The 26,575-nt window shown below is 34.9% G+C and overlaps 2 protein-coding genes across 3 annotated transcripts in view; one reads left to right on the top strand and one right to left on the bottom strand.

Moving 5' to 3' along the window:
• Nucleotides 1-403: 403 nt before the first annotated feature.
• LOC126814447 (dynein regulatory complex subunit 4) lies at nt 404-12,445 on the bottom strand. The gene is made up of 10 exons (XM_050539581.1): nt 12,289-12,445; nt 10,745-10,858; nt 6,808-7,005; nt 6,350-6,556; nt 5,527-5,787; nt 4,881-5,048; nt 4,316-4,402; nt 3,802-4,011; nt 3,514-3,579; nt 404-1,513 (listed from the first exon to the last, which is right to left on the bottom strand). Exons 1-10 carry the CDS (start codon nt 12,289-12,291, stop codon nt 1,364-1,366), a joined length of 1,464 nt encoding a protein of 487 aa, XP_050395538.1. The 5' UTR covers nt 12,292-12,445; the 3' UTR covers nt 404-1,363.
• LOC126814445 (uncharacterized) overlaps nt 3,919-26,575 on the top strand; it is a 34,949-nt gene continuing 12,292 nt past the window's right edge. The window contains exon 1 of one of the 2 annotated variants that reach the window (XM_056099402.1): nt 3,919-4,023. The gene's annotated coding sequence lies outside the window, so the exon portion shown is untranslated. Of the gene's footprint in view, nt 4,024-23,304; nt 23,326-26,575 lie in introns of those variants that run through there. The other variant, XM_050539579.2, reaches the window with a different exon arrangement.

Genomic DNA, 26,575 nt, shown 5'->3' with positions numbered 1-26,575 from the left:
AATCATCCTATCATACCTAATTAAATTGACATTAATTCAAAGAAGTTTAATCATTTTAAAACAAGACTGTTGTAGCTTTTAATAAGAGCTCGAAGGATATAATTGGGGTTTAACATCCTCTCAACATAAACTAGGTCATTTGGGGACTATGATATTGATTCAATTTTATTTCAATAATTTGATTGTGTGTAGTGTCTTTAGCAGTGGAAGGAAACTGGTTGTCGTGGAGAAAACCCAAGAGATTGGACAAATGACCCTGCTCCATGAGGGATTGAAACCATGTTATCAGACTCAATGACAAGTCTTATGATCTAAAAGCACACATGTTCGACCACTGGACCACTTGCCTAACCAACCCCCAACTTTCAATAAAACACCATGTCACGATATAGCAACAATAAAATTCAGATTATAATTTATTATATCACAGATAAATAAGTAGTAGATACATAATAAATATGAATGTCCACATAAAATCTACACCATTGATTAGACTTTTAGATTTAAATTCTTATTTTGTTTTTACTTTTTTACAATTCTTAAACATTTGGACGGTAAAATTTATAATATTCTTTAAAATATTCTAAGAGCCATTTCAATACAGGTCTATGTACATATTAAATATCTGGATTTTCTAAAAACAATATCAAGGAATACCTGCAGTAAATGTATTTAAAATAAAACACTTTATGACATGCAGTAAATGTATTTAAAATAAAACACTTCATGACAATGTGAAAAATTGGATTCATTATGATGAATGTACAAATATTTGATAACAGTGACTAGCTCTGTTAAAATGTGCCAGACAAAGAATATATGGCCACCAGCAGCATTTTAAAAGATTTAATTTCAGGGCTAAGGGCCATTTAATGGATGGGTCTGAAATTCATTAGAGTTATTCTTTATGATTAGCAGAACTATCTCATTCATCTTAACATAGAGCATTTTATAAGATGACAGATCTCATGTGACTGAATTTTGCTAGGGTTTCTCCTTGGGAGTAGTTGATGAAGCCCAATGTTTAAAAAGTGGTTCTAGGAACAGGAAATCTACGAATATTGGACAATCCCAGCAAGTTTTGACAAAAAATCTCAGAAACTAACCTCAGAGCATTTAAAAATGACAGTATACTCTTGCATGAAATGTTGGAATATAAAAATGACAATCCATGAGATATGGGGATTAGGTACAGAAACATTTCTTTCAAATATAAATCTTAAATATTTTGACATCAGAGAAGTGAATAAGTTATAGAATAGTTTCTTAAATTAATATTGTCAAGTAAAATTTTACTTCATTCTGGCCAACAATATCTTCTCTTAGTGAACACTTTTAAAAAACAGAGCTAGTCATTGATAAACTAGGATGGAGCTGACACAAGACCTGCCGGACCTTGACCTAAAGCTTGACCCCCAACTGTACTTTCTAAAGGTCTAAATCCTAATTCTTCTGTTGGTATACCAAACTGATTTAATTTACTCTCGTATGTCCTTAGTAAATCATTGTGTGCCTAGAAAGAAAACGAAAACAGTTATTAAATAATTCAAATTCAAGTTCAGTAATTTACTACAGACATGATTTTAGCTGTTGGAAAAAAAATCTGAAAAAAAATCGCGGGGAGGGGGGGGGGGGGGCGTGTCCAGGGGCAACGCCAGCGTGTTATGGGGCCAAAGGCGATTTTAAAGTAAGGGGGGGTGGGGGGGGTTCTGATAAAGAATTTTAAAATTCTTGTATTTGTCTACTAATTTACTACAAATTTTGGCTTAACTTATATTTAATTTATTTCTCTTCCATTTACAGAATACTTACTAACAAAGGCGATTTTAAAGTAAGGGGGGGTGGGGGTTCTGATAAAGAATTTTAAAATTCTTGTATTTGTCTACTAATTTACTACAAATTTTGGCTTAACTTATATTTAATTTATTTCTCTTCCATTTACAGAATACTTACTAACAAAAAAAATAATGTTTGAACTACGGATCCGATCTTTTGATTGTCCCTGTATAATTCTCTAGACTAGAATGTGTTGCTCTAAACTTCCCCATCCCCCTCCCTCCGACCGTAATTAATATTAATAATTCACGACTCTTCGGACATTGACTTTACGAATAGAACATCTCACAAGCTCGCCTTCCACCTTCCGTTCCAATCATTTCCACTTCCATACAACTTAAAGTCCTTTGTCTAATACATGTACTTTGGTGTCAACATCTCGATCTACGACCTTAGCCATAGTGCGAAAGAATTGACGACGATTATGTAATCATAGATATGGTACGATAGAGAAACTCTATGTTACTTGTACACAGAGACAGGCGATCTCGTTCAATCGTTCTCGTTCGCTTGAGTCTACGATACCATACTGTTAATGTTTACATCGCTGACATCCGGTTAGCAGATTTTAAAGTTATGGATAGATATTTTGGAGTCAACCAGTTAGAAATTCGTCCGGAAAAAATTAATGATTTTTTTTAGGATATTACGCTTTTGAAACAAGGTGCTTGAATTAAAACGGAACAATATCGTAACAAAAGTGTTGTCAAAAATCGGAACCGACTGCAAAAAATCAGAACCAGACGGGATAGTGAAGAGAAATTAAGGGCCATAACTCTTGGCAGTAAATATCAGAATTTGATGACACTCAATATGCTCCTTCGTCTCATGGATCTTAAACAGTGTGTCAATCGGATAATACCTTAAGCCTTTAAGCAGTCGACACATTAGCCAAATCAATCGGCGCCAAATTTTATTCGGACGAAAGGGTGGACACACTAGTCGAATGCTTCGTACGATTCACCAGTCGATTGCATCCCCTTTCACGTCACATGATTAAACATGGCGGCGTCTATGTCTTCAAACAATCATGTGACTTCTCGATATGAGTGGATGATGATTGGTGATTGGCTAATGAATTCTACATTCGGCCGAATGCTTCGGCGAAAAGCAGACACACCAGGCGAATATAATTCGTCGGAATATATCAAACCTGTTTGATTTGAGCAAATCATTCGGCCGAATGACAGTGGAGACACTAGGCGAATTCTGACGCCGAAACGCCGATTGATTCGGCCAAATCATTCAGCTAGTGTGTCCACCGCTTTAGAGCTTTTTCACCTCATTAACATAAACACTGCATATAAATGTCAAGTCAATAGGACGATAGCCTCAAGATCAGCCACAAGAGATCAAGGGCTATAACTCACATAGTAATTATGGATATCTTTGATAATCAACAGGATTCTTCATCCCATGAAATACACAGTGTATAGATTCCAAGTCAATTGGATAATAACTTCAGCCTCTATAACATTGATAAGATTTTTCAAATTGATCAAGGGCCAAAACTTAGATGGTAATTATTGGAAATCATTGAAAATCAATGTTTGGCAGGCAACCTAGGTTTATCATGTAAAAGCATGAGATCAAAACTGTGCCACTTGACAGAATGGCATGACATTATGATCTAAAGCATCAGTGTTGGATCAAAGAAATAATTTGCTTTTCCCTTACCTTACAAACTCTAGCCAATTCATACTGTAGATCTTTAATGGCACTATTTTTGGAATCAAGGACATCCTTAAAAACATTAGTAAAATATGTTAAATACAATAATAGCATGTGCTTAAAATTTTAAATACTTAATTTTTTTCCTTCATAGATTACTTTAGGGACATAAATCTACTGTATAAATAGCCATATTATTTCACAAAGACTTCCTTATAGCTTGGTTTTTCTTAATACATTTTTGTTCATTTCAATGGGATAAACAAGGATTGTTTAACTTAGATTAAGATTTACCTCTAGTTTGCGTGTGACTACCGTTAAAGCTGTAGGATCAAGGTTAGAGGCAGATAATACTTCATTGAGTTGAGCTTCTTTCTTTTCTAATGTATCAGCCAAGGCAGACAACTTCTTCTCCAACAAGAGATTTTTGAAGTTACTCTTTTGCTGTACTTCATGAATGGCTTTGACAAATTTCCTGTACAAGTCATCCCTTTCAGCTTGAGTCTAAATAAGAAAGTAAGTATGTCAGTAAGTTATTATTCAGTAGTACTTGTAATCACAAAGTCTATCAGAACACATCACTTCATCGATAGAAAATCAATCGCATAAACTTAATTTTCATCAGAACAACAATGTTCCAAGTCATCCTTTGATAATAATTATAAAGGTGAAAAATTAATGTGTTATACATAATGGGTTATATTATCCAAAAATCAGCCTATTTTCTCTATTCACTATTATTGTCAAGACATGTTAACTTTATAACATAAGGGACACAACTCTAATAAAAAAAAAAATGTACACTAACCTTCTGGAATCTTTGTTCAAGCACTTCATGTTCCCACTTCAAAGCTCGGAATTCTTCCTCTGTTACCTTTAATCTAGCTTTTGTCATCTTTTTGGAGAGGAAAATAAACAAAATCATGAATGTAACCAATTAATTTACATCAATTTATGCTACTATTGTAGAATAATTTGATATGGGCCATTTATTTATCATTCACCCAATTAGAGATAAATGCTTAACATAGATCAGTTGTATAAAAGGAATGTGTCAACAACTAATTAAGTTATCCAGTTTTCTGTCGGTTTTTTTTTTTTGCGTTATTTTTTTAGGGCAACATAAATACTTTGTATTCCTTGTTAAGTTATAGAGGCTACTCATTATCTGCTTTATTCTATTTATATATCTAAATTAAACGGATGTATATTTTTTACAAAGTATGAACATTTTTAATACCATTTTACCAGATCAGTGCAATAAAGTTACAAAGCATCTGATGTCATATTTAGTTTATTTTAAGGACAGCAAAATATGAATTGATGATATAGACTAAGCTGTAAAGTCTACAAAAACAATTGGAAATAATCACCCTTAAAGTTTCTTTATCTTTTTCATAATTAGCTAATTGTTTCCTGAGGTCATCCACCTCTTCTCTAGCTTTTTGTAATGGTTCTGTTAATCTCTTGTTCTCTGTTATAACTTCTGCCATTTGTTTTTCCATCCTTTCTTCTTTTTTCTTCATATCCTCTACTTGTTCCTAAAAAAAAATATTTCGGTATGAAAGTTTCTTGTTAAAATGGCAATATTACTTCAACAATAATTTTAGATTAGTACTGTAAGTGTTATTAATCTTCGAGAATCCCTATGGGTTATCTTTTTTATACTAGAAATAATCTCCATTTCCCTTAATTTCAATTGTCAGTATATTTCTATGATAAATAGTATAGAAAAATCTAAGTTTTTAAAATAATTCTTTTAGCAATGCACAATATGTATTAATATCTATTTTGCAAAATTATTTTTTTAATGAGTAAAAAAAACCCAAACTTTTCCACATAAATTCCTTTTCTTCATTATTTGAATAAAGAAGCATATTGAATTAAATGGCTTGTCAACACAAGTGCAGCATGCATAAACCACATGCGTGAATTTAGCCAGGATAGGCTAATGTCTTTTAGTCTAAACTAATTTCATGTGTACAAGGTCTCAGTATTTCACAGTTTATAACAACTTACCTTCAGTGTATTTATCAATGCCAGGTTATTCAATGTAATGTCATTATAATAATTTTTAATGTCACTGAACGCTTTCTCATGATTTTTCATTAAGGTGTTAATTTGTCCATTTTTACGTTCCTCAATTTCATGAATTTCTGTTTTTCTCCTTAGATCTAATTCATCTCTTAATGTCCTCATTTTCTTTTCATATTTAGCTTCAATTTCTCGAGCCTGTCGTTCAAAATCTGTTCTCAATTTTGTGACTTCTTCATCATTAGACTGAAAGAATATTTTTTGATAAAAATTAATTTTTATAGAGCCATATAACATATTCAAAAATAATATTTTTTAGAAAAATCAGAACAGAATATAAAGAAATGAAATGGTTTCTCTGCAACAAATGAATTATTTAAGACGGGCATACAGCATGCTCTATGAGGGACATTTTGCTCGAAAAGCCTGCTCAGACCTACTCTCATTTCAAATTCCAGTGTCAAAGGTTCTTTAAAATGCACCCCAATGTATACCTAGATCCCCTGTTGCTCCTTGGAATGATTAGATGCTGTTTCCTGACAGCCCATGCACCACTGACATGAGGAAACCAAATATTGATAACATTTTTGCGGCAATAAAACTTTAAAGTGAAACATAAACAATCATCCATTTCTAAAAGTGTCCCATAATCATTGTATCTGGGAATATTGTTATCTGAACTCTTGTTTATTGGATTTCTATGTGTAGTATGTGGACCCATCTACATCCTCAGTTATCTGTCAAAGAGTAATTGTAACATCACTATTTCTATTAAGCTTACTTTATTATCCATTTAGAATTCACCTACCCGTTTCAAATTTTTGATGACATCTTCATGAGCCAATTCTTGCTCTTTAAGATGAACTTTAAGGGCCCGCTTGTCTTTTCTTAAATCAGTTTCATTACCCTCATGTTCATCCTGTGCTAGTTTAAGTGATACACCACTTTCAGCCTTTAATTCGGACACATTGTTCTGGTGTTCATACAGCAGATGTTTCACTTTCTGCTTGTAGACCTATTGTACAAAAAAAGAGTAAGAGTGAATTATTATTGCAAAATATTTAAATCATTTGTCATATTTTAAAACAATCAAAATATCCAGTTATTTCAATAAAACATCACTCATTGTTCACTTTTTTGCAAAAACTCTTCTAATTGAGAAGACCCTTAAAAGTTAAAAGATTCTTACAAAAAATAGTATAGTCACATCAAATTTAAAAGTGTTGTGAATATGACAGTGCAACAGATGTTTAGAGATCATTATACCTTGATTTCAATTTGATGTCTTTCCTCTGCATCTTCCATTTCTCTGTCTTTATTACGAAGTTCAGCTTTCTTTTCTTCCAACTGACGCTTTGTAATCTCCCAGAAAGTATTAACTTTATCTCTTTCCAATTGGAAATAATTTCTCTCCTCTCTTTCACGCTCCAATTCTTCACGTAATCGAGCAATATGCTCTTCCAGCTGAAACAATGTCAGGTTTTTTTTTTAAAATCTGAAAACTTGTGATTTGTATGTTTCTTTCTATCTTACCTACAGCAAATTAATATCACGGTCACCTTTTGTGTATATTTCTCCCTAAAACTAATTTTATTGCTGAATACATTTATATGCACTATTTCTTGTTATGGAGTAAGGTAAAGTGGAGTAACTTTGACACATCTTTGATATTACTGAAGATCAAAGTGCAAATTTTGGTACCTAATGTTTCTTATTAATAAATGTATGGAATAGATACTTGTAAACTACTAACTCTCATGCAGTTACTGTATTGTATTTATTTCACTGCATTAACAAACAAGCGATTGCCATGCAAGACACGCCCACATTTTGCAAAGGATGGACAGAGAAATAATGTTGTTTTTTGTACAATCAGGGGCCATTATCCAGGAAGATATGGTTCGATATGCGTGAATATAGAAAGGAGATGAGATCTTTGGGTTATGAACATACATTTCAAGTTTCATCAAAATCGGATAAAAATTATGACCTCTAGATGGTCCACAACCTTCATATTACATACTTTTACACAATTTGCGTACAAAGAGCGGCCATTTTGTTGGGCAGTTTCATTTCAATTTTCCCGAAATTTGAATTCAACCTTCATTAATGACATTATGGTGGAATGTTGATATATTTAAACAGTTATTAAAATCGGAAAAAAATTGTGACCTCTAGAGAATCTGCAAGCTCAAAATGTGATTTTTCGAACAACCAGGAAGTTACGTTCGGATATGCGCGAATATCAAAAGGAACCAAGATCTTAGTGTGTAACGGCGATATATTCACACGTTTTTCTTAAATCGGATAAAAATTGTGACCTCTAAATTTTGTACAATCAAGGGCCATAATTCAGAAAGTTACGATCCGATATGTGCAAATATCGAAAGGAACCAAGATCTGTGGGTTATAATCATGTCTTTCAAGATTCATCAAAATCGGAAAAAAATTGTGGTCTCTATAGAGTGTCTACAACCTTGATATACCACATATTTACACAAATTGCATACGAGGGGCGGCCATTTTGTCCGGCAGTTTTGGTCCGATTTTCACGAAATTTGAAGTCAACCTTCATTACGGTGTAATGGGGATATAATCAAACGGTTTTTAAAATCGGATAATAATTGTGACGTCTAGGGGGACCACAAGCTAAAAATGCGATTTTTCGTACAATCAGGGGCCATTATTCAGGAAGTTACAATCCGATATGCGCAAATATCGAAAGCAACCCAAATCTTTGGGTTATAGACATGCATTTCAAGTTTCATCAAAATCGGATCAAATTTGTGTCCTCTACAGCGTCCACAATCTTGATATACCATATTTTTACACTATTCGTGTACAAGCGGCTGCCATTTTGTCCGACAGTTTTGGTCTGATTTTCACAAAATTCTAGGTCAACCAACATTGCGGTGTAATGGTGATATAATCAAACGATTTTTAAAATCGGATAATAATTGTGACCTCCAGAGGGACCACAAGCTAAATAAAACGATTTTTCGTATATCCAGGGGCCATAAATCAGGAAGTTATGGTCCAATATGCACGAACATAGAATGGAACCGAGATCTTTGGGTTATAAACTTACATTTCAAGTTTCATCAAAATCGGAAAGAAAATTGTGACCTCTAGAGAGTCCACAACCTTGATATATCATATTTTTACGATATTTGAGTACGAGGGACGGTCATTTTTTCTGTCGGTTTTGGTCCGATTTTTACGAAAGAAATTCGAACTCAACCACCCTTAGGGTGTAACGGTGATATACTCAAACGTTTTTTTTTTTAAATCGCATAAAAATTATGACCTGTATAGGGTCCACAAGCTAAAAACTAAACCATCCTAAAACGTGATTTTTCGTACAATCAGGGGCCATAATCCATGAAGTTTCGATCCGATACATGCCAATATGGAAAGCAACCAAGATCTTTTGGAGAAGAACCTATATTTCAAGTTTCGTCAAAATCGGATAAGAATTGTAACCTGTAGAGTGTCCACAAACACTTGTGGACGGACGGACGGACAGACAGGGGCGACGACAATATATGTCCACATGAAAATGTGGGAGTATAAAAATTGTGACCTCTATAGGGTCCACAAACTAAAAACGTGATTTTCGTACAATCAGGGGCCACAATCCATGAAGTTAAGGTCCGATACATGCTAATATTTGAAAGGAACCGAGATCTTAGGAAGATAAACCTACATTTCAAGTTTCGTTGAAATCGGATAAAAATTGCGACCTGTAGAGTGTCCACAAACAAATTGTGGGCGGACGTCTGGATGGCCAGGGGCGACAGCATAATACGTCCACACGAAAATGTGGACGCATAAAAAAATGTCATTCATCATATGATGCTTACATGTCAAAGTTACCTTATGATATGGGTAACTTTTGACAGTTTTTGTTTTTCAAAATTCAGGGAGTGATTTTTTTGACGTTGATAAAATGATACAACAAACTCATATCATCATTTGAATCAGAATCATTCATTATTACAACACCATCATTATCACTTTTACAGACATTGTGCACTTTATTCATCACCCCAACCTTTTTATTTTATTTTATTTTATTTTTAGAGAACTTACTTCATTCTCTGTCAAGCAGAATGCAGAATCAATTCTTTTTGTTTATACAAAATTTGATGTAGTTGGCATCGTAATTACAATAGCACGTGTTTAGGGTAATTTTGATAATGATTTTGTATAACGAAAGCAAATTACTGTTCTAAATTATGACTGGTCAATAGTCCGATTAACAACCAATGTCTATGTCATTCGGGTATAAACAGAGCACTGCATTGTTTACACAACGTTACATCACGACTCACAAAATATTTACGCACGATTAACCAATGCATAGCAGAATATTGCAGAAAAACTAATTGCGTGACAAACTAGGCTATCAACGTGTACAAATAAACAATACTGTTTGGAGACGAACAATGTACTTTCATCGTTTTAATACCTTAAATCACTGTCCAAAGTTTTAGAGAAGACCCCAGCCCAGATTAAACGAAGGGCTGTCATGTTGCTGTACTTGGGATAGATAAGTCAACCCGGCAATGGCCAGAGAGGGATTTCTTGGGCCATTGCTTCAGGAATATGATGTACCGGTAATTCAGGATGTAGCAGCAGCTGTTGAACAAGATGGTGTCACATAAGTAGTGATATCGTAGGTGATTGCTAAGCACCAATTAATGCCTGGGTGATCATACCATACCAACATATTACTACTTGGCGAAGACTATTATTCCAAAATGACATAAAAACAAAAACATGACAGTTTCAAAGTTAACTCCATGTGTCTCAAGTTACCCCATTTTACATTACAGCATTGTATTGTTTTCAAGTAAGTTTTTGATGATTGTTCTATTTTGGTTACTTTTACAACCTATAAGGTGGGGGGGGGGGGGATAATATAATGTGCCATTTTTATTATATACTTTTACTAGAAAAATATTGGGGTTTTTATAAAATGAATGAAGCAATGTCTCACTTTAACAATTTCAAAACCCACATGAGGCAATTTGCCAGGACATTATAATTTAATTCTAAAGATAAAACATATCAAATGAGAAACAGGTCTGAGAGTTTTTCCCCCGTCTGTACTCGGATTTGAAGATAATTATTAAGTCAATCTAATGCACAAATTTAGAAAACTTGCATACATGTACTGTATCATTATATGTATCTATACCTGTTCTTTAGACATTTCTTCTGTAGGTACGCCATCTATAACTGTTGGGGTTTTCGCTTTCTTTCCAGATTTCTTTCCACCCTTCTTCTTACCACTCTTCTTCTTTTTTGGAGGCTAAACAAAATTAAAATAAAAAAAATTATTGGTTAATAATAATAAGGTACATGGTACCTCTACATAGTCTACCCAACTATCATAATATGTTTCAGTAATGCATTTTTTAAAAGCTTATATATTGTTATATAGAGGTCCATGTTATACACTTCAAAAACCGATAGGAGCTTCTTATAGCTGGAAAAAAAAACATAATACAGTCTACCTGTACAGGATTATGTTTGTAATAACTGTATCAATGTAATTTGTAATATCATTGTGCCTTCAAGCTGGCTATTATCTTTGGGAATGAAGAAGGATAATTCTAGCATTGATGCATTTACAGAGAACTACTAAATCAGATCATAAATTAGCTATCAACTATGTTAAGTCACTGAGTGTATCCTACTTCTACTAATTCTCTATTCTTTGGTACCCAAAATGGGAGAAATTGAATCAAAAAGTGTAAATAAATCTGACTTCAGCTTTGAAATTTCCCTTACGTACTTACGTAAGGAATCCCTCTCCATGTCCAAACTGCAAAAAATTTATAGCTCACCAACCAAATATCGAAAATTGACAACTGTTTAAAATGTAGCTACGAGAACGTAACTAAAAACGCTGAGATATACTGATGTGCTTGTTTTTGGCTACGATTGGATGCTTTTAGTTCCAAGTGGCAAACTCAATTTCTTTATTAATGTATGTACCATCTTAAAAATAAGTTAATTTTATACTATTAGTACTTATTACACATACGCAGTCCAATCTACTGAAACAACATTCATTTATCAGCAAATATTGACAATAAAGTAAATCAAGCATTGTTTTTATCAAAATTGATTCAGACGTTCATAATTACGCTGTATTACTACTGCACAACTCTGATCAGATGGGTACTTTGATTGGCTATTGCACACGAGGCCCCATCTTTGTGTGTTACAGACATAAATTTAAAATGTCGGAAAAAGCAATCTACTGTCGCTTTGATTTAAAACGAGGGGATTTGTACCCGTTTCAGGTAGAATTATATGCTTAATTGTAGTCAGGCGTGGCAGAAATATTATAAATAACAATAACCAATCGTTTTTTTGATTAAAAATATTGTCAATTTTGATTACAAATGCCGGGTGCGAATCGCTCCCGCATGTGTTACATTGAAGGTAATGGCATCATCTCTTATCTCGAAAAACGGAGGGTTGAGAGATTAAGGTTTGTTATCTATTTAAAATAGTGTTTCACTTGTTTCAGGAATGTAATCTGTAAGCTTACTAATATTATAATTAATACACTACTCTAACTCTGTCATGTCAATAGACTTAGTCATCATCATTGAAGATACTAGATGTGTAAGTTCTCAAAATCTCTAAACATTCAACACTGAAAATCACACACCAAAACGTTTTCTTTTCAAGGAAAACTGTACCGTGATTGAAACAAATATATCTCACCATTTTCTTTGAACTTCAGCTGACACAAGAACAATACCAAAATAGAGAAACTCAATTAAATACTGCTAGAGATTCACAATCTTTGTTTCTAAGCAACACTATTCAACCGGAAACTAACATTGACATAGCTGAGGTAAACAAAATTCTACCAGAGGATTGGTAGAAATGTAGTCTTGAATAACCAGTCTCCCAAAGAAAAACATTCGGAAAACCTGTAGCTATTGGGTACCGGTGTTTTCCGAATGTCAAGAAATACTGAACGATAGTCTCGAACACCAAAACCCCCCAGTCTTCAACGTTCGAAGAACCTACTTACGCAGTGTTAATTCATTAAAGATAAATACACATAGGAGTACGAGCCTTACTTTCGGGCAGTCTGAGTTTTCGAGCAGACGGGTAAAGTGAACATAAAAAAATATTATTTCATTTATCTGGCAAAATAAAGAGCCCGAAATCTAATAAAACACTAATTTTACTTTTCTTTTAAAGTAGCTAAGTCTCTACTCAATATCATCCAAAATCTTCAACATTGAAAACACGATTTATTTGTCAAATTAAATTAACATTCATGTTGTGATCTTACCGGAAAAAGATGGGCCTTTGATATCCAATTTTTAAGACAAAATAAACATTTTATCATTGGTACACGAATCGTGTACCATAATGCGCTTCAGCCCCAGTTGTATCAAGAGACTCGAGGGACAAGGCTAGACACATTGCACCAAATCAAACAGCGTATGTAGACTGGAATAACCAGACGCTAGAAATTTGCACTCGCTTGAGACTACTGGCTTATTTCGCCGAACATAACTGATTTGAAATTGGAGTAAATACGGAAACCATTGAATGTTAATCAGTTTATATACATTCATACTACAGTATTATATGTGTTGCGACCTACTTTTGTCAATTTCTAGGTCCCAAATGTTAGCGATTTAGCTCCTTTAATTGAATTCTACGAATTTGTACTGAATTGACCATGGATTAAAACATTTTGTCAGGAGCCACTCTATTACTTTGTGCGACATTACGGGCATCGATTATTATTTGTGAATGCGGCTGCTGTCTGATTGGATGGTTGGAATTTAAGTCGGCATAGAGTAGGATATCGGTTTCCAAATGAAAACCACTGGTCAACTTTGAAGTTGCTACAATTTCATATTTTTAAGTTATATTTTTAAAATATATTAAAATAAAGCCCTAAAATAGATGGTATCTATAAACAGTCCTACCCTGTTAAAGATTAATCCTATAATTCACTATTGCCAGTTGAGAAATTGGCAAAAATATCATTTTCAACTTTCAATTCAATCGTTTGAAGATAGTTACTCCATGGTGGAGAATAGAAAACAAGGGAGGTAATTGTGTTATTATTTCCGGTGTAAATGAGTTTTAAGTGGGAGAATATCACGTATGATCGTATAATAGTGAGTTGACAACCTATTGAGCAAAAGACATAGAAATAATTATGTTTTGAGTTCTTAGAAAATATGAAATTGTAACTTTAAGGAACTACTGAAATAGTGACATTATTATAGCTCGAAATTATGTCCCATTTCTTATCTTCGAACGATCGTTCACAAGAATTTGTGCAGTATGTACAGGAAGCGAGCGAGTTTGAAAGTGCGGTACATACAAATTTTAATTGTAATAGAACTCCCTTGGAAGATATAAATACTAATTTTTACAAAATATATAATACCCATTTTCACAACGTAAACTTAAAAAATATTTATGATAGCCGAATACAAGCAAAGTTCAGCAGGCCAAAAGCCATTAAAGAATGGGAACACATTCTAGATACCGAGTTAAGTGATTTAGACGTAGAAAATATATTCAAAATAATAAACACTGTATGTCTTAGTACAAAACTGAGGAGTTTTGAATACAAATATCTCCATAGGATTATATTCACAAATGATAAATTATTCAAAATTAGAAAAGTTGATAACACACTCTGCACTTTCTGTGAATCTAATATAGAAAATGTAGAACATCTCTTTGTCCTTTGCCCATTTTCACAAATAATATGGAATCATCTTCATACTATCCTAGATCGTGGTAATATAAAGATAAATATAAAAACACATATAATACACCTTGGTCTAACTAACAAATCAAATTATATAAGTAATACTGAATGGATTTTCATTAATCATGTAATTATTTTAACTAAATTCTATATATATCGGGCTAAACTACGAAACGAAATGCTCAATATTAATAAGTATGAAAGCTTTTTAGTAGAGCATGCTAAAATGGAGATTGAGATATCTCCAGAATTATACACAAATAAATGGAAATATCTTTTTAAGAATTAACAGATTGCCTCCATAACGATTTCCCATTGATGGATTTATGTACTTAGATCTGTGTATAGTAGGAACCCTGCGACTCACCATTTTTATAGAATAATGTATTTTATCATTTAAGATATAAATGTACTTAATATATGCTTGTAGAAATCTGACGTAAAAAAAAACAGGTAATTCTAATGATTACCATCGACAGGTAAAAAAAAAAAAAAAAAAAAAAAAAGAATTTGCTACCATGAGTGAACTCAAATGCCAGGAAATTTAGGCCCAGTCCCAAGAAATTAAAAGTTTAATTATATATTATACATTGTTATCTGAAAATTGTTCGCGCCTATGGTGCTCGATTCCATTATAGTATCATTCCCCCTCTACTCCTCTGTGATCTTATACTATACTATCTTATCACTATCATATTCACGGTTAGGCCCTATAGTGAACTGCGCAGTTAGTAGTAGGCTACCACTAGTGCGTGGAGCGACAGTCTGTACAAATTTTCTGTTATCTCTCACATAACAGGCGGAATTGACAGGCAGATCTCAAGATTCTGTCCCATTGACTTCCATTTCTGATCCTCTCGTTCACAAAAAATTGCTCCCAGCAATGACTAGGATATTGACTCAAATTTTCAAAATTCTCTCAGAGGGAGCCGACCCCGCCCCCACCCTCTTGAGGTTGCTCAGTGTTATAGTCACTTCACAAATCAATAACAATTAAAATATGACATGAACTTTATGTCAACTTATATAAAACTGCTTTTCGGCAAGACAACAATCGGTGAACAACTATATACGCAATACGATCTATGTTCTACCGGGGCGCTCAGACAGTGTTAGCGCCAGTATTTTGTTGACATTCATTGTTGGATGGGATTGTGGATGACACTCTAGACCCCCCCCCCCATCCCATCCGACCCCGCCCCCTCACGACCCTATTCACATTGCTGTTCTGTTCCGCCATTTTTAAAATAATGTTAATATTCCCTTTTGGATGTCTATTCTAAATAATATACCAATTCTACATGCCATTTTTTCACATCCTGAGGTTATGGTTAGTTTATTCCGTGGCTGACGAATTGTGAATGTAAAACATATTCCACAAAAATTAATGCAGTATAGGCCTCACCCGTTCCCATCATAGCCTACTCTAATATCGAATTCCAAATGCCAAGGGATCTTTTACGAGCACGTCAATGTGTACAAGAGACCTAGGTTTTCGTCCCATCCTCTGTCCTGCACCACTGCACCACTGAGATAATGTGGCTCCTTCTTCATACAGATCAAGGGTCTGTGATAAAATATTGTCAGCGTCGTATCCGTCCATTTTCTTCCACTCATTCAGTTTCTCACACAGACAACCAGCGGCTGCTAGGCAGGATACGCCCACATTTTGCAAGAGATGGGTAGAGAACAAGCTAAAAACAAACGGGATTTTTTGTACAATCAGGGGCAATAATCCAGAAAGTTATGATCTGAAATGCGCAAATATCAAAAGGGACTGAGATCTTTGGGATAAAGATATGTTTTAAGTTTCATCAAAATCGTATAAAAATTGTGACCTCTAGAGGGTCCACAACCTTTTACACAATTTGCGTACAAAGAGCGGACATTTTGTCGGGCAGTTTCATTTCGATTTTCCCGAAATTCGAATTCAACCTTCATTATGGTGGAATGGTGATATATTTGAACGGTTTTTTAAAATCGGAAAAAATTGTGACCTCTAGAGCATCCGCAAGCTAAAAATGCGATTTTTCGAACAATCAGGAGCTATAATCCAGGAAGTTACGTTCGGATATACGCGATTATCAAAAGGAACCAAGATCTTAGTGTGTAATGGTGATATATATTCACATGTTTTTTATTTAAATCAGATGAAAATTGTGACCTCTACATGGACCGCAAGCTAAAAACGTGATTTTTTGTACATTCAAGGGCCATAATTCAGGAAGTTACGATCCGATACGCGCGAATATCAACAGGAACCAAGATCTTTGGGTTATAAACATGTATTTCAATTTCATCAAAATCGGATAAAAACTGTGACCTCTACAGGGTCCACAACCTTGATATACCAGATGTTATACACTATATATTTGCGTACGAGGGGCGGCCATTTTGTCCGACAGTTTTTGTCCGATTTTCACGAAATTCGAACTCAACCATCATTAATGTATAACTGTGATATGTTCCCAGGTTTGTTTTTTTTAAATCGGATAAAAATAGTGACATCTATAGGGACCACAAGCTCAAACGCGATTTTTCGTACAATCAAGGGCCATAATTCAGGAAGTTACTATCCGATATGCGCAAATATTGAAAGGAACCAAGATCTTTGGGTTATAAACTTACATTTCAAATTTCATCAAAATCAGAAGAAAATTGTGACCTCTAGAGGGTCCACAACATTGATATACCATATTTTTACGCTATTTGAGTACGAGGGGCGACAATTTTGTCTGTCAGTTTTGGTCCAATTTTTAGGAAAATCGACGTCAACCATCCTTAGGGTGTAACGGTGATATATTCAAACGTTTTTTTTTTTAAATCGGATAAAAATTATGACCGCTATAGGTCCACAAGCTAAAATCGCGATTTTTCGTACAATCAGGGGCCATAATTCAGGAAGTTACTGTCCGATATGCGCGAATATCGAAAGGAACTGAGATCTTTAGGTTATAAACTTACATTTCAAGTTTTCATCAAAATCAGAAGAACATTGTGACCTCTGAGGGTCCACAACCTTGATATACCATATTTTTTTTTACGCTATTTGGGTACGAGGGCGGCCATTTTGTCTGTCAGTTTTGGCCCAATTTTCACGAAATTCGAACTCAACCATACTTAGGGTGTAACGGTGATATATTGAAACGGGTTTTTTTTTTAAATCGGATAAAATTATTACCTCTTTAGGGTCCACAAGCTAATTCGGGAAGTTATAAACTTACATTTCAAGTTTCAACAAAATCGGATAAAAATTGTGACCTTTATAGGGTCCACAAGCTAAAACGCGATTTTTCGTACAACCAGGGGCCATAATCCACGAAGTTACGGTCCAAAAGGAATCGAGATCTTAGGGAGATAAACCTATATTTCAAGTTTTGTTGAAATCAGATAAAAATTGTGACCTGTAGAGTGTCCACAAACGGACAGGGGCGACGACAATTTTCGTCCATATGAAAATGTGGGCGTATAAAATGAGTCCGGTCTTGATCGGTGCGCCATCTCAGTGCACAACTTTGCACAAGCTGGGGTGTTCATTTAACTTGATCCGCCCTGAAATAATATGCCGCCATTATATACAAAAAAATAGTATCCGATTTTGTTAGCGGTTCTAATCCGTTTTACTTCTTTAATACATACAAAGACCAAATAAGTATTTTCAATTTTATTAAATAGAAGAAAAATACAGACTTCTCAAATTTCTCTAAGTATACTTAGTGTTTGCGACTAAAATGGTCAATTCTATAGCAATTCAAATGTATTTCAACTAGTGTGTTTAGTCTAGCGCGAGTGTGAAATAGCCAGGGGCGCCGGAACGTCGCGAGGGCCAGGGTACCAAAAGACAGAGGGGGGGGGGGGTATACATTTATACCCCAGGAAAGGGCAGGGTACCATTTGTAAACCCTGGTACCCGGGTTCCGGCGCCCCTGGAAATAGCTTTATTTAACGTCCTCTTCCACTGAAGTAATATCGCCGAGGTCAACTAACTTCGTGGATTGGCCCAGATCAAAACACAAGTAAACAAAAAACAAGTAACATAATACCGGGCGCCCCGGTAGAAATAAAATGAAATGGGGTTTAACGCCCTACTGTTCTGCTCCTACACTGGGTTAATGAAGACAGGCATACGCCATACAGTGTGCTACGAGGGAAATTTTGCACGTGTAGCGGTACTATGGCCTACTCTTATATCGAATTCCAACTGCCAAGGGATCTTTTACGTGAACGCCAATGTATACACGGGACTTTGGTTTTCATGCCATCCGAAAGACTAGATAGCTGTTCTTGTCAGGCCCTCCGTCCCGCACCACTGATAAGTGGAAACCACGTCGGAAAATCCCGATGAACTTTCTCGGTCAATGCAGTGACCTTCAGGCTAGCGAGCAAGCGCCTTACCCACTTAGCCACCGCGGGTCCCGATCCGGTAGAACATAGATCGTATTCAGAAGTATAATCTTCACCTGGTAACCCCCCCCCCCCCCCAATTCAATAATACTAATCTAACTAAAAAATTAAGAACTATCTAGGCATATATGTCTGTATCAATATAGGCTACAGCCCTGTAGACTTCTTACAAGTGTGTTACTTGTTTATAAAATGGATTGCTTTAGAGTATCTTCACTAAATTATTTGTTTGATCATTGTCTGATTTCTTGTAAGTTCTTTGTAAATACCCAACCTTTGAAAACACTAAAAAGGACAACGAAACTAGAAGTACTGAAACTTAACAAAAACCCTATACTTTATTTGGAAAATTGAACAAACCCCTTTTGAAAACACAAGCAAATAAATTCTTGATGAAATAGTTTGATTTAACCAAACATGATATTGGAAAAGCTAATTTTGATATAAGTAATATTTTATTTCATGCCTCCAGAGCACGTGTCAGTCACAATTACAAAAAACTCCAAAAAAAAACCCCAAATGGTTTGACAAGGACCGTAGAAGACTGAGGAGAGACATGTTAGCAGCTCATATTACTTTAATAATAACCCAAACAATAACTATCTAAGGGTAATTTATTACAAACAGGAAGAAACTGTATAAATGTATTATTAAATATAAAAGCCGGGAATCTAAAAACATAATAATAACAAAACTAAATGATCTGGAGACAAATGGGCCAAAAAGTTATCGGGAAAAAAAGGCAATTCTAAAACTGATTCTGAAATTAGTGAAATACCTGTTGACAACATTGGCATCACCATATTTCAAATTTACTTCAAAACAGAACTACAAGCACAAAAAACTCAGATCAAATCGAAATAGACAGTTTGGTCCAAAAATATACATCTTTCAACAATTATAAATCATGAAATGAACAGAAAAATCAGTTACATCAGTTTTTTAAAAATGATGTAACTGATTGCTTTAAAAAGCTAAAACAATGGGAATCGAACGGCCATGCTCTAATACTAAATGAAATTTTCAAAGCTTCCTCTGAAATTCTTACTGACCATTGTGCCAAATATTTTAATTATTTTAATTTACCGGTAGTTTTTTGATCAGAAGTACTGCCATCAAGATGGAATGAGTCGAATATAGTGACTATTAATAAAAAAAAGGTCCAAAAGATGACCCAAATAATTACCGAGGCATTGCTCTTGCCAGTTACGGAAGAGTATCGCTGCCAATATTAAATGCTCTGCGATAATGTCATTTCCATTGATAATATGTAAAAAGTACAATGTACAAAGTCCTAATACCGATAATGATAAAGTCAAAATACCTCTAAGGCAAGAGTTATATGTAAAGTGTCAAATGACAAATGTTTTGTTAGAAAATGCTTTTATTGACATGTCTACATTTTTACATCTCTCACATTACATTTTACATTAATTTTGCACTCTGCCACATCTATGATTTGTTCTTCACGCTTTCTGCATAGCATATATTTTCGAAAAGCATCAACTTTAAAAGGCAAATGTAGGATATCACGTGACTTATTAACATATACAGAAACCTGGCACACTATAAACCAGCACACTACAAGGATATTCACCGCACGATAACAGTAAATCAAGCTGGCACACTATAAGAAACTATCTAGACGACCGTGCGTAATCCTGAATGTGCCAGGAAATAATTGATAGATTCAAAGAGCCAAAGAAACATACTTTCCAGTAATTTATAACACAATAACTGGAATTTCGTATTAATACCCGTATTTTGACGGTTTTTCTATAAACAGAGTTGAGTACAGCCTAATTAACTTTGTTCCATTAAAAAAAAATCCAACATTATATAAGCATTGTGCCCCTCAAGTAAATAGTATATTTAAAGAGAGGAATGACTATACATACTTTAGTATAGACATAGAGAATTCTTTAGTTTAGTTTAATCCCCCCCCCCCCATTCTTCCTTCATTTCAACTTTAAACTTATTAAAATGCAGTTTTTGACAAAATGGCGTCACTTCCGGTGTTAATTTTAAATTGTAATCAATTTGATATGACGCATACTTGCTCGTTTTGAATCAAATGATGTCACTTTTATGAAAATCCAATAATAATTGACTATTTTACAGTCAAAACAAGCCAACAGTGAAGATGATGTCCCCCGCCGAAATCTCAAAATAAATAGATGACGCATATTAATTAATCGCACATTTATTTTTGTCAAAAGTATCGAGCAATCAATCTAAACACTAAGTTTCATATTTCTCTATCAGATAGAATCAAGATTATCTTGTCCCAAAGCATCGACCAATGAAATTGATTAGCTCTGCTTAGCTTTAGCTTGAAATGTTAATCATTGAAATTAGTCAAGACATTCACTTAATGAACATCTGCATCAGGTTTAAACATTCTACCTCAATTAAAAGCAAAGTCTTGACCAATTAAATTGTTTATCGCTCCTTAGCCCGGGCAGAAAATTCGCACAATCGAACTTAGTCACAGTAATGATATAATGAATCTATATTCAGAGTTTCGTCGCTCTCACTTCATTATAACCAAAGTTATTGTGCCCTTAAAGCATCAACCAATCAAATTGCTTACCCTCAGCAGAAAATGTTCATTATCGAACTTAGTCAAGGTATTGATGTAATAAAGCTATACACCAAGTGTCCTCACTCTCACTTAATTAGAATCAAAGTTATCGTGTCCCAAAGCATCAACCAATCAAATTACTTATCTCTGCTTAACCTAAACAGAAAATGTTCATCTTCGAACTCCATCAAGGCATTGATCCAATAAACACCTACATCAAGTTTGAACATTCTAGCTCAATTAGAATGAGAGTTATTGTGTTCCAAAATCTTGGCCAATCAAATTGTTTATCGCTCTGCTTACCCTGAGCAGAAAATGCTCATTATCGAACTTAGTCAAGGTATTGATGTAATGAAACTATAGACCAAGTTTCATCACTCTCACTTAATTAGAACTAAAGTTATCGTGTCCCAAAGCATCAACCAATCAAATTGCTTATCTCCGCTTACCCTCAGCGGAAAATGCTCATCTTTGAACTTTGAACTCCATCAAGGTATTGACCTAATAAAAACCTACGCCAAGTTTGAACATTCTAGCTCAATTAGAAAAAGAGTTATTGTGTCCAAAAAGGTGTGACGGACAGACAGGCGGACAGACGGGCGAACCCATTTTAATAGTCCCCTGCCTTTTTCGAAAAGAGGGGGACAATAACGAAAACAGTGACTTAGGCCTATGCAAAATTGCTCATTTCTAGGCAACTGCTTATATTACAAACTAATTTTAACATACATTTTCTTCGTACGGATTATAGCTACAAGTTTATCAAAGTTACGTTGACATGTTTTAAAATCTGAAAAGCCTGAATGGGTTGTAAATAGGTCAATTTTACACCATTTTTCACCTCTTAATCGAATTTGCTCGAAAATGAAATCGAAATTAAAAAAAAAACCGAGCTCACACTTTTTTGTTCCTTTAAAGGACACGCTCTTTTAGTTATATCAGTTTTTTAAAAAATAATATTTGCTTTCGAAAAGTGGTACCTTACTGTAAAAATTGTAGTTTTTGGTAAAATTGCGCCACTTCCGGTGCCGACAGATAACTCGAACAATAAATTTATTAATCCAGGACTGAAAAACTGAATTACCCAATGGCGGCCAAGGAAAATTACTGAGACAAAAAAATCACATTTTTGCTCAAGTCAGATGACTCTTTAATTCTGTGTAAAACACGACTAAAAAATATTCATAAATAAAAACGTTTTTTGTAAAATTTAAATTGTCTAAATTTGGCTTCTAATATCTGCGAAGATTTGCCGAAAATCAAAAGTAGCGTAGCTATGTGCCCTGTCTCCGGCTATGCCAAAATGCATCGAAAGTTAAAATCCAACGATTATTGTTAAAATTACTGCAATATTTTTAAAAACGATAGCTTCGGTGATTTCGGACATTTCGCATTGTAGCAGAACGTTCAAAATAGCTTTCTCCTCTAAGTCACACACACTTTCCCAGCAAAACCGAAGATGCTCAAAAAAATTTACGGAAATCTCAGGCAAAATGGATAGAAATCAGATCAGAAGAAATACGAAATTCGACTGAGAGTAAGACTGGGGGTAAAATTTGTTTATGTAAGCTCACTAAGCTGAGGCGAGTGTGATGTGACTTCTCAGTTCAGCAAAGGATAATTTTACATTCTTGTTTCAAACTCGTACTAATTTGAGCGATAGACCTACAATTTGAGTGAAGTTGTCAAACATCCTATATTAGCCATTTCGGTAAAGAACAGTAGGAAGTTAAACCCTCCATTTCATTTAGTAGTATCGCCTGGCCGACTTGTCTCGCACCCCATCTCGGTATCTATCGATAGCCTCCAGAAGGGAAAGCCTATAATAAAACTCATAATGTGGGGTATTTCGCTATTTGTACTTCCCAAGGTTTATTTTTAGAACGATGATTCCACCGGAAAATATTTGGACCTGCGCGGGTACAAAAAGTGTTATATCCTCATACTGAAGATTACTCAGAATAATAGATATCATATGATATGGTCCACGAGGGGGCATTTAACGGTGTAACTACATGTATGTAAGTTTTAACAAGGCGCGGGGAAATATTTACCTATAACTATAGTTGTTTTTGGTTGTTAATTACAATGTTGAAACTTACCAGTAATTGTGTATAAAAAGTAAAATAATGATGACCCCCGTTTGAGTTTTCAGTTAGGCTAAACAGCTATAAATGGTACGTAAAGTAAATGGTGTGCTCGGGGCCCACCTCGTAGCTCTTGGCTATCGGAACAACTGGCTCCGAGTTCACAAAGCATTCTCAGGCTTAAGTTAAGAATTTACTCAATATTTTGGTGAAGAATACGTTACATATGACGAGAAAACTAAACTATAGCTTGATTCACCTTCCTTTCACCCTACCCTACGCATAGATCATTTTTCTCCTCGGATTTAGGCCATTATATTTTTTAGTGGATGCGAAGATGACCATATTTATTTTGAAAATATATGTTAATTTATTTTCTAATTGTAGCCGATATAGGTCCCTGGACCCCCTCGCACATACTAAAGGTGTTCCGATCGTAATGACTCGACGAACAGCTTCACAGTCAATCACAAATGACTTAAGTTAGGAAATATTTGTGAACTAAGTATTTGAAGACGATATCATAGTGCCGAATTTGGGCATCCGCGTGCCCCTCCCCACGCCAAAACAAATTATTATATTATTACACAAGCCATTTGAAAAACTACTGTACCGGTACACAAAAAAATCACCTCACATAAAATTTAGTCATTGTGTGTATGGTTTATTGTAATTTTACATCCAATATATTCGATGTATGCGCATAGGACAGAGTACCTATAACGCGTTTTGAAATATATTAAAATTAAACACACATTATGCAAGAGCTAAATCTGCCAATTGCAGGCCTTTCTTTAGGCCTGAAATGTTATCTAAATTATTAATTAGACATTAATTAACTTATCCAGACCATAATCAACTCTCGATATCATCGCTAGCCTGCGATGTTTATTGGATTAGGTTCCTATTTGCTGTTCGACATACATTATGCAAGAGCTAAATCTGCCTATTGCAGGTCTTTCTTTAGACCCGAAATGTTATCTAAATTATTAATTAGACATTAATTAACTAATCCAGACCATTATCAACTCTCGATGTCATCGCTAGCCTGTGATGTTTATTGGATTAGGTTCCGATTTGCTGTTCGACTTCCATTCGATGATTTAATCATGAAATGGATAATTGAGACTAGTTTCTTTTATCGTACCGACTTTAGTAATGATGATCAAGGCTAGGCCCAAAACTCAATCGCTAAAATCTCGGTTCATGAGTGGATCAATTTGACTGAAATTTTCAGCAAATTCCCTTTACATTATCTAGTTTTTAACTATTATAGTGAGAACTGTCAGCTCATTATCTAATCTCCAACAATGTAATAAACAAATTTAGAAAAATAAATGTAATGTGTATGTAGAAATGAAATGAAATGGGTTTAACGCCCAGCTACTGCTCTTCTCCTTATCTACTCTTGGAATTCCGACTGCCAAGGGATATTTTACGTGCACGCCAATGTGTACACAGGACCTATGATAGGTTTTTCACCCCCCTCGCACACAGTATGGCGTACATGTATGCCGTCTTCATTGACCCATTTTACACCTCGGTATATCTGGCGTGCAGAAAAATAATCTAACGTCACCTCGGTGACCGGAATGACCTCCAATTTGTACTCGTTTTAATATGATTTTGTTTTACCGTAGCATTCTTTCTCCGCCCTTAGCAAAACGTCCTACAGAATACCAGTGTACTATTGTATATAATTCTATAGAAAAACTATAGAGTTTTTTGGGGGCGTGTCCCATTTTCTATAGGATAAAATTCTATAGTATTCTACAGAATTTTGGGGGGTTGTAGGAAATAACGGCCCCAAATATTCTATAATTTCTGTAGCGCACATCCTATAGTTTTTCCTACAGATTTATGGCAAAATTTCTATAGGAAAATGCTATAGTATTCTATAGTTTTTTTATATTGCACTTTCTGTAGGAAATTCTACAGTTATATATAGGAATGAATACTGTAGTATTCTGTAGTTTGAAAATTGGGCCACTATAGTTTTCTGTAGGAATGGGCACTATAGAATTCTATAGACTTTTTTTTTATTAAATCTTATTTTGGGAATAAAAATATAGTTGGCCCATGAATTCTTCTAAATTGATAAGCTTATTTTTCTCTCATGGATTCTTCTAAATTGATAAGCTTATTTTTTTCTCTCATGGATAAATCTGAATTCTGTTGATGATTCACCGGCCAGAACCATGAAAATTTTTTTTTCTTGGAACGATGCCAAGTTCCCGCGGGGTAGCCAACCGATCACTGGCGATCAGCACAGCGCAGGCTATTCTACTTTGGTTTGATTTTTTTTTTTGTCCCCCGCCTTTCGAAGAAAGCAGGGGACTATTAAAATGGGTTCGTCCGTCTGTCTGTCCGTCCGTCCGTCCGTCTGTCTGTCCGTCACACTTTTTGGGACACAATAACTCTCTTCCTAATTGAGCTAGAATGTTCAAACTTGGTGTATGTGTTTATTAGGTCAATGCCTTGATGGAGTTCGAAGATGAGCATTTTCCGCTTAGGGTAAGCAGAGATAAGCAATTTGATTGGTTGATGCTTTGGGACACGATAACTCTCTTCCTAATTGGGCTAGAATGTTCAAACTTGGTGTATGTGTTGATTAGGTCAATGCCTTGATGGAGTTCGAAGATGAGCATTTTCCGCTTAGGGTAAGCAGAGATAAGCAATTTGATTGGTTGATGCTTTGGGACACGATAACTTTTAATTGAGCTAGAATGTTCAAACTTGGTGTATGTGTTTATTAGGTCAATGCCTTGATGGAGTTCAAAGATGAGCATTTTCCGCTTAGGGTAAGCAGAGATAAGCAATTTGATTGGTTGATACTTTGGGGCACGATAACTCTCTTCCTAATTGAGCTAGAATGTTCAAACTTGGTGTATGTGTTGATTAGGTCAATGCCTTGATGGAGTTCGAAGATGAGCATTTTCCGCTTAGGGTAAGCAGAGATAAGCAATTTGATTGGTTGATGCTTTGGGACACGATAACTTTAGTTCTAATTAAGTGAGATTGATGAAACTTGGTGTATAGTTTCATTACAGTAATACCTTGACTAAGTTTGATAATTGAGCATTTTCTGCTCAGAGTAAGCAGAGCGATACGCAATTTGATTGGTCGAGACTTTGGAAAACAATAACTCTCCTACTTCCGTCTGTCTGTTTGTCTGTCTGT

Source organism: Patella vulgata, chromosome 3 (assembly GCF_932274485.2).
Source record: "Patella vulgata chromosome 3, xgPatVulg1.2, whole genome shotgun sequence".
In the NCBI taxonomy this organism is placed as follows: domain Eukaryota; kingdom Metazoa; phylum Mollusca; class Gastropoda; family Patellidae; genus Patella; species Patella vulgata.
The sequence above is the reverse complement of the archived record's forward strand: the minus strand, read 5'-3'. Positions and strand labels throughout refer to the sequence as shown.

Excerpts from the sequence above, each read along its gene's own strand:
- LOC126814447 (XM_050539581.1), bottom strand. Across the intron at positions 7,006-10,744 it reads AAGAAATGTCTAAAGAACAG|CTGGAAGAGCATATTGCTCG; the intron begins GTATAGATACAT and ends ACATTGTTTCAG. Across the intron at positions 4,403-4,880 it reads AAGATAAAGAAACTTTAAGG|ATGACAAAAGCTAGATTAAA; the intron begins GTGATTATTTCC and ends CTCTCCAAAAAG.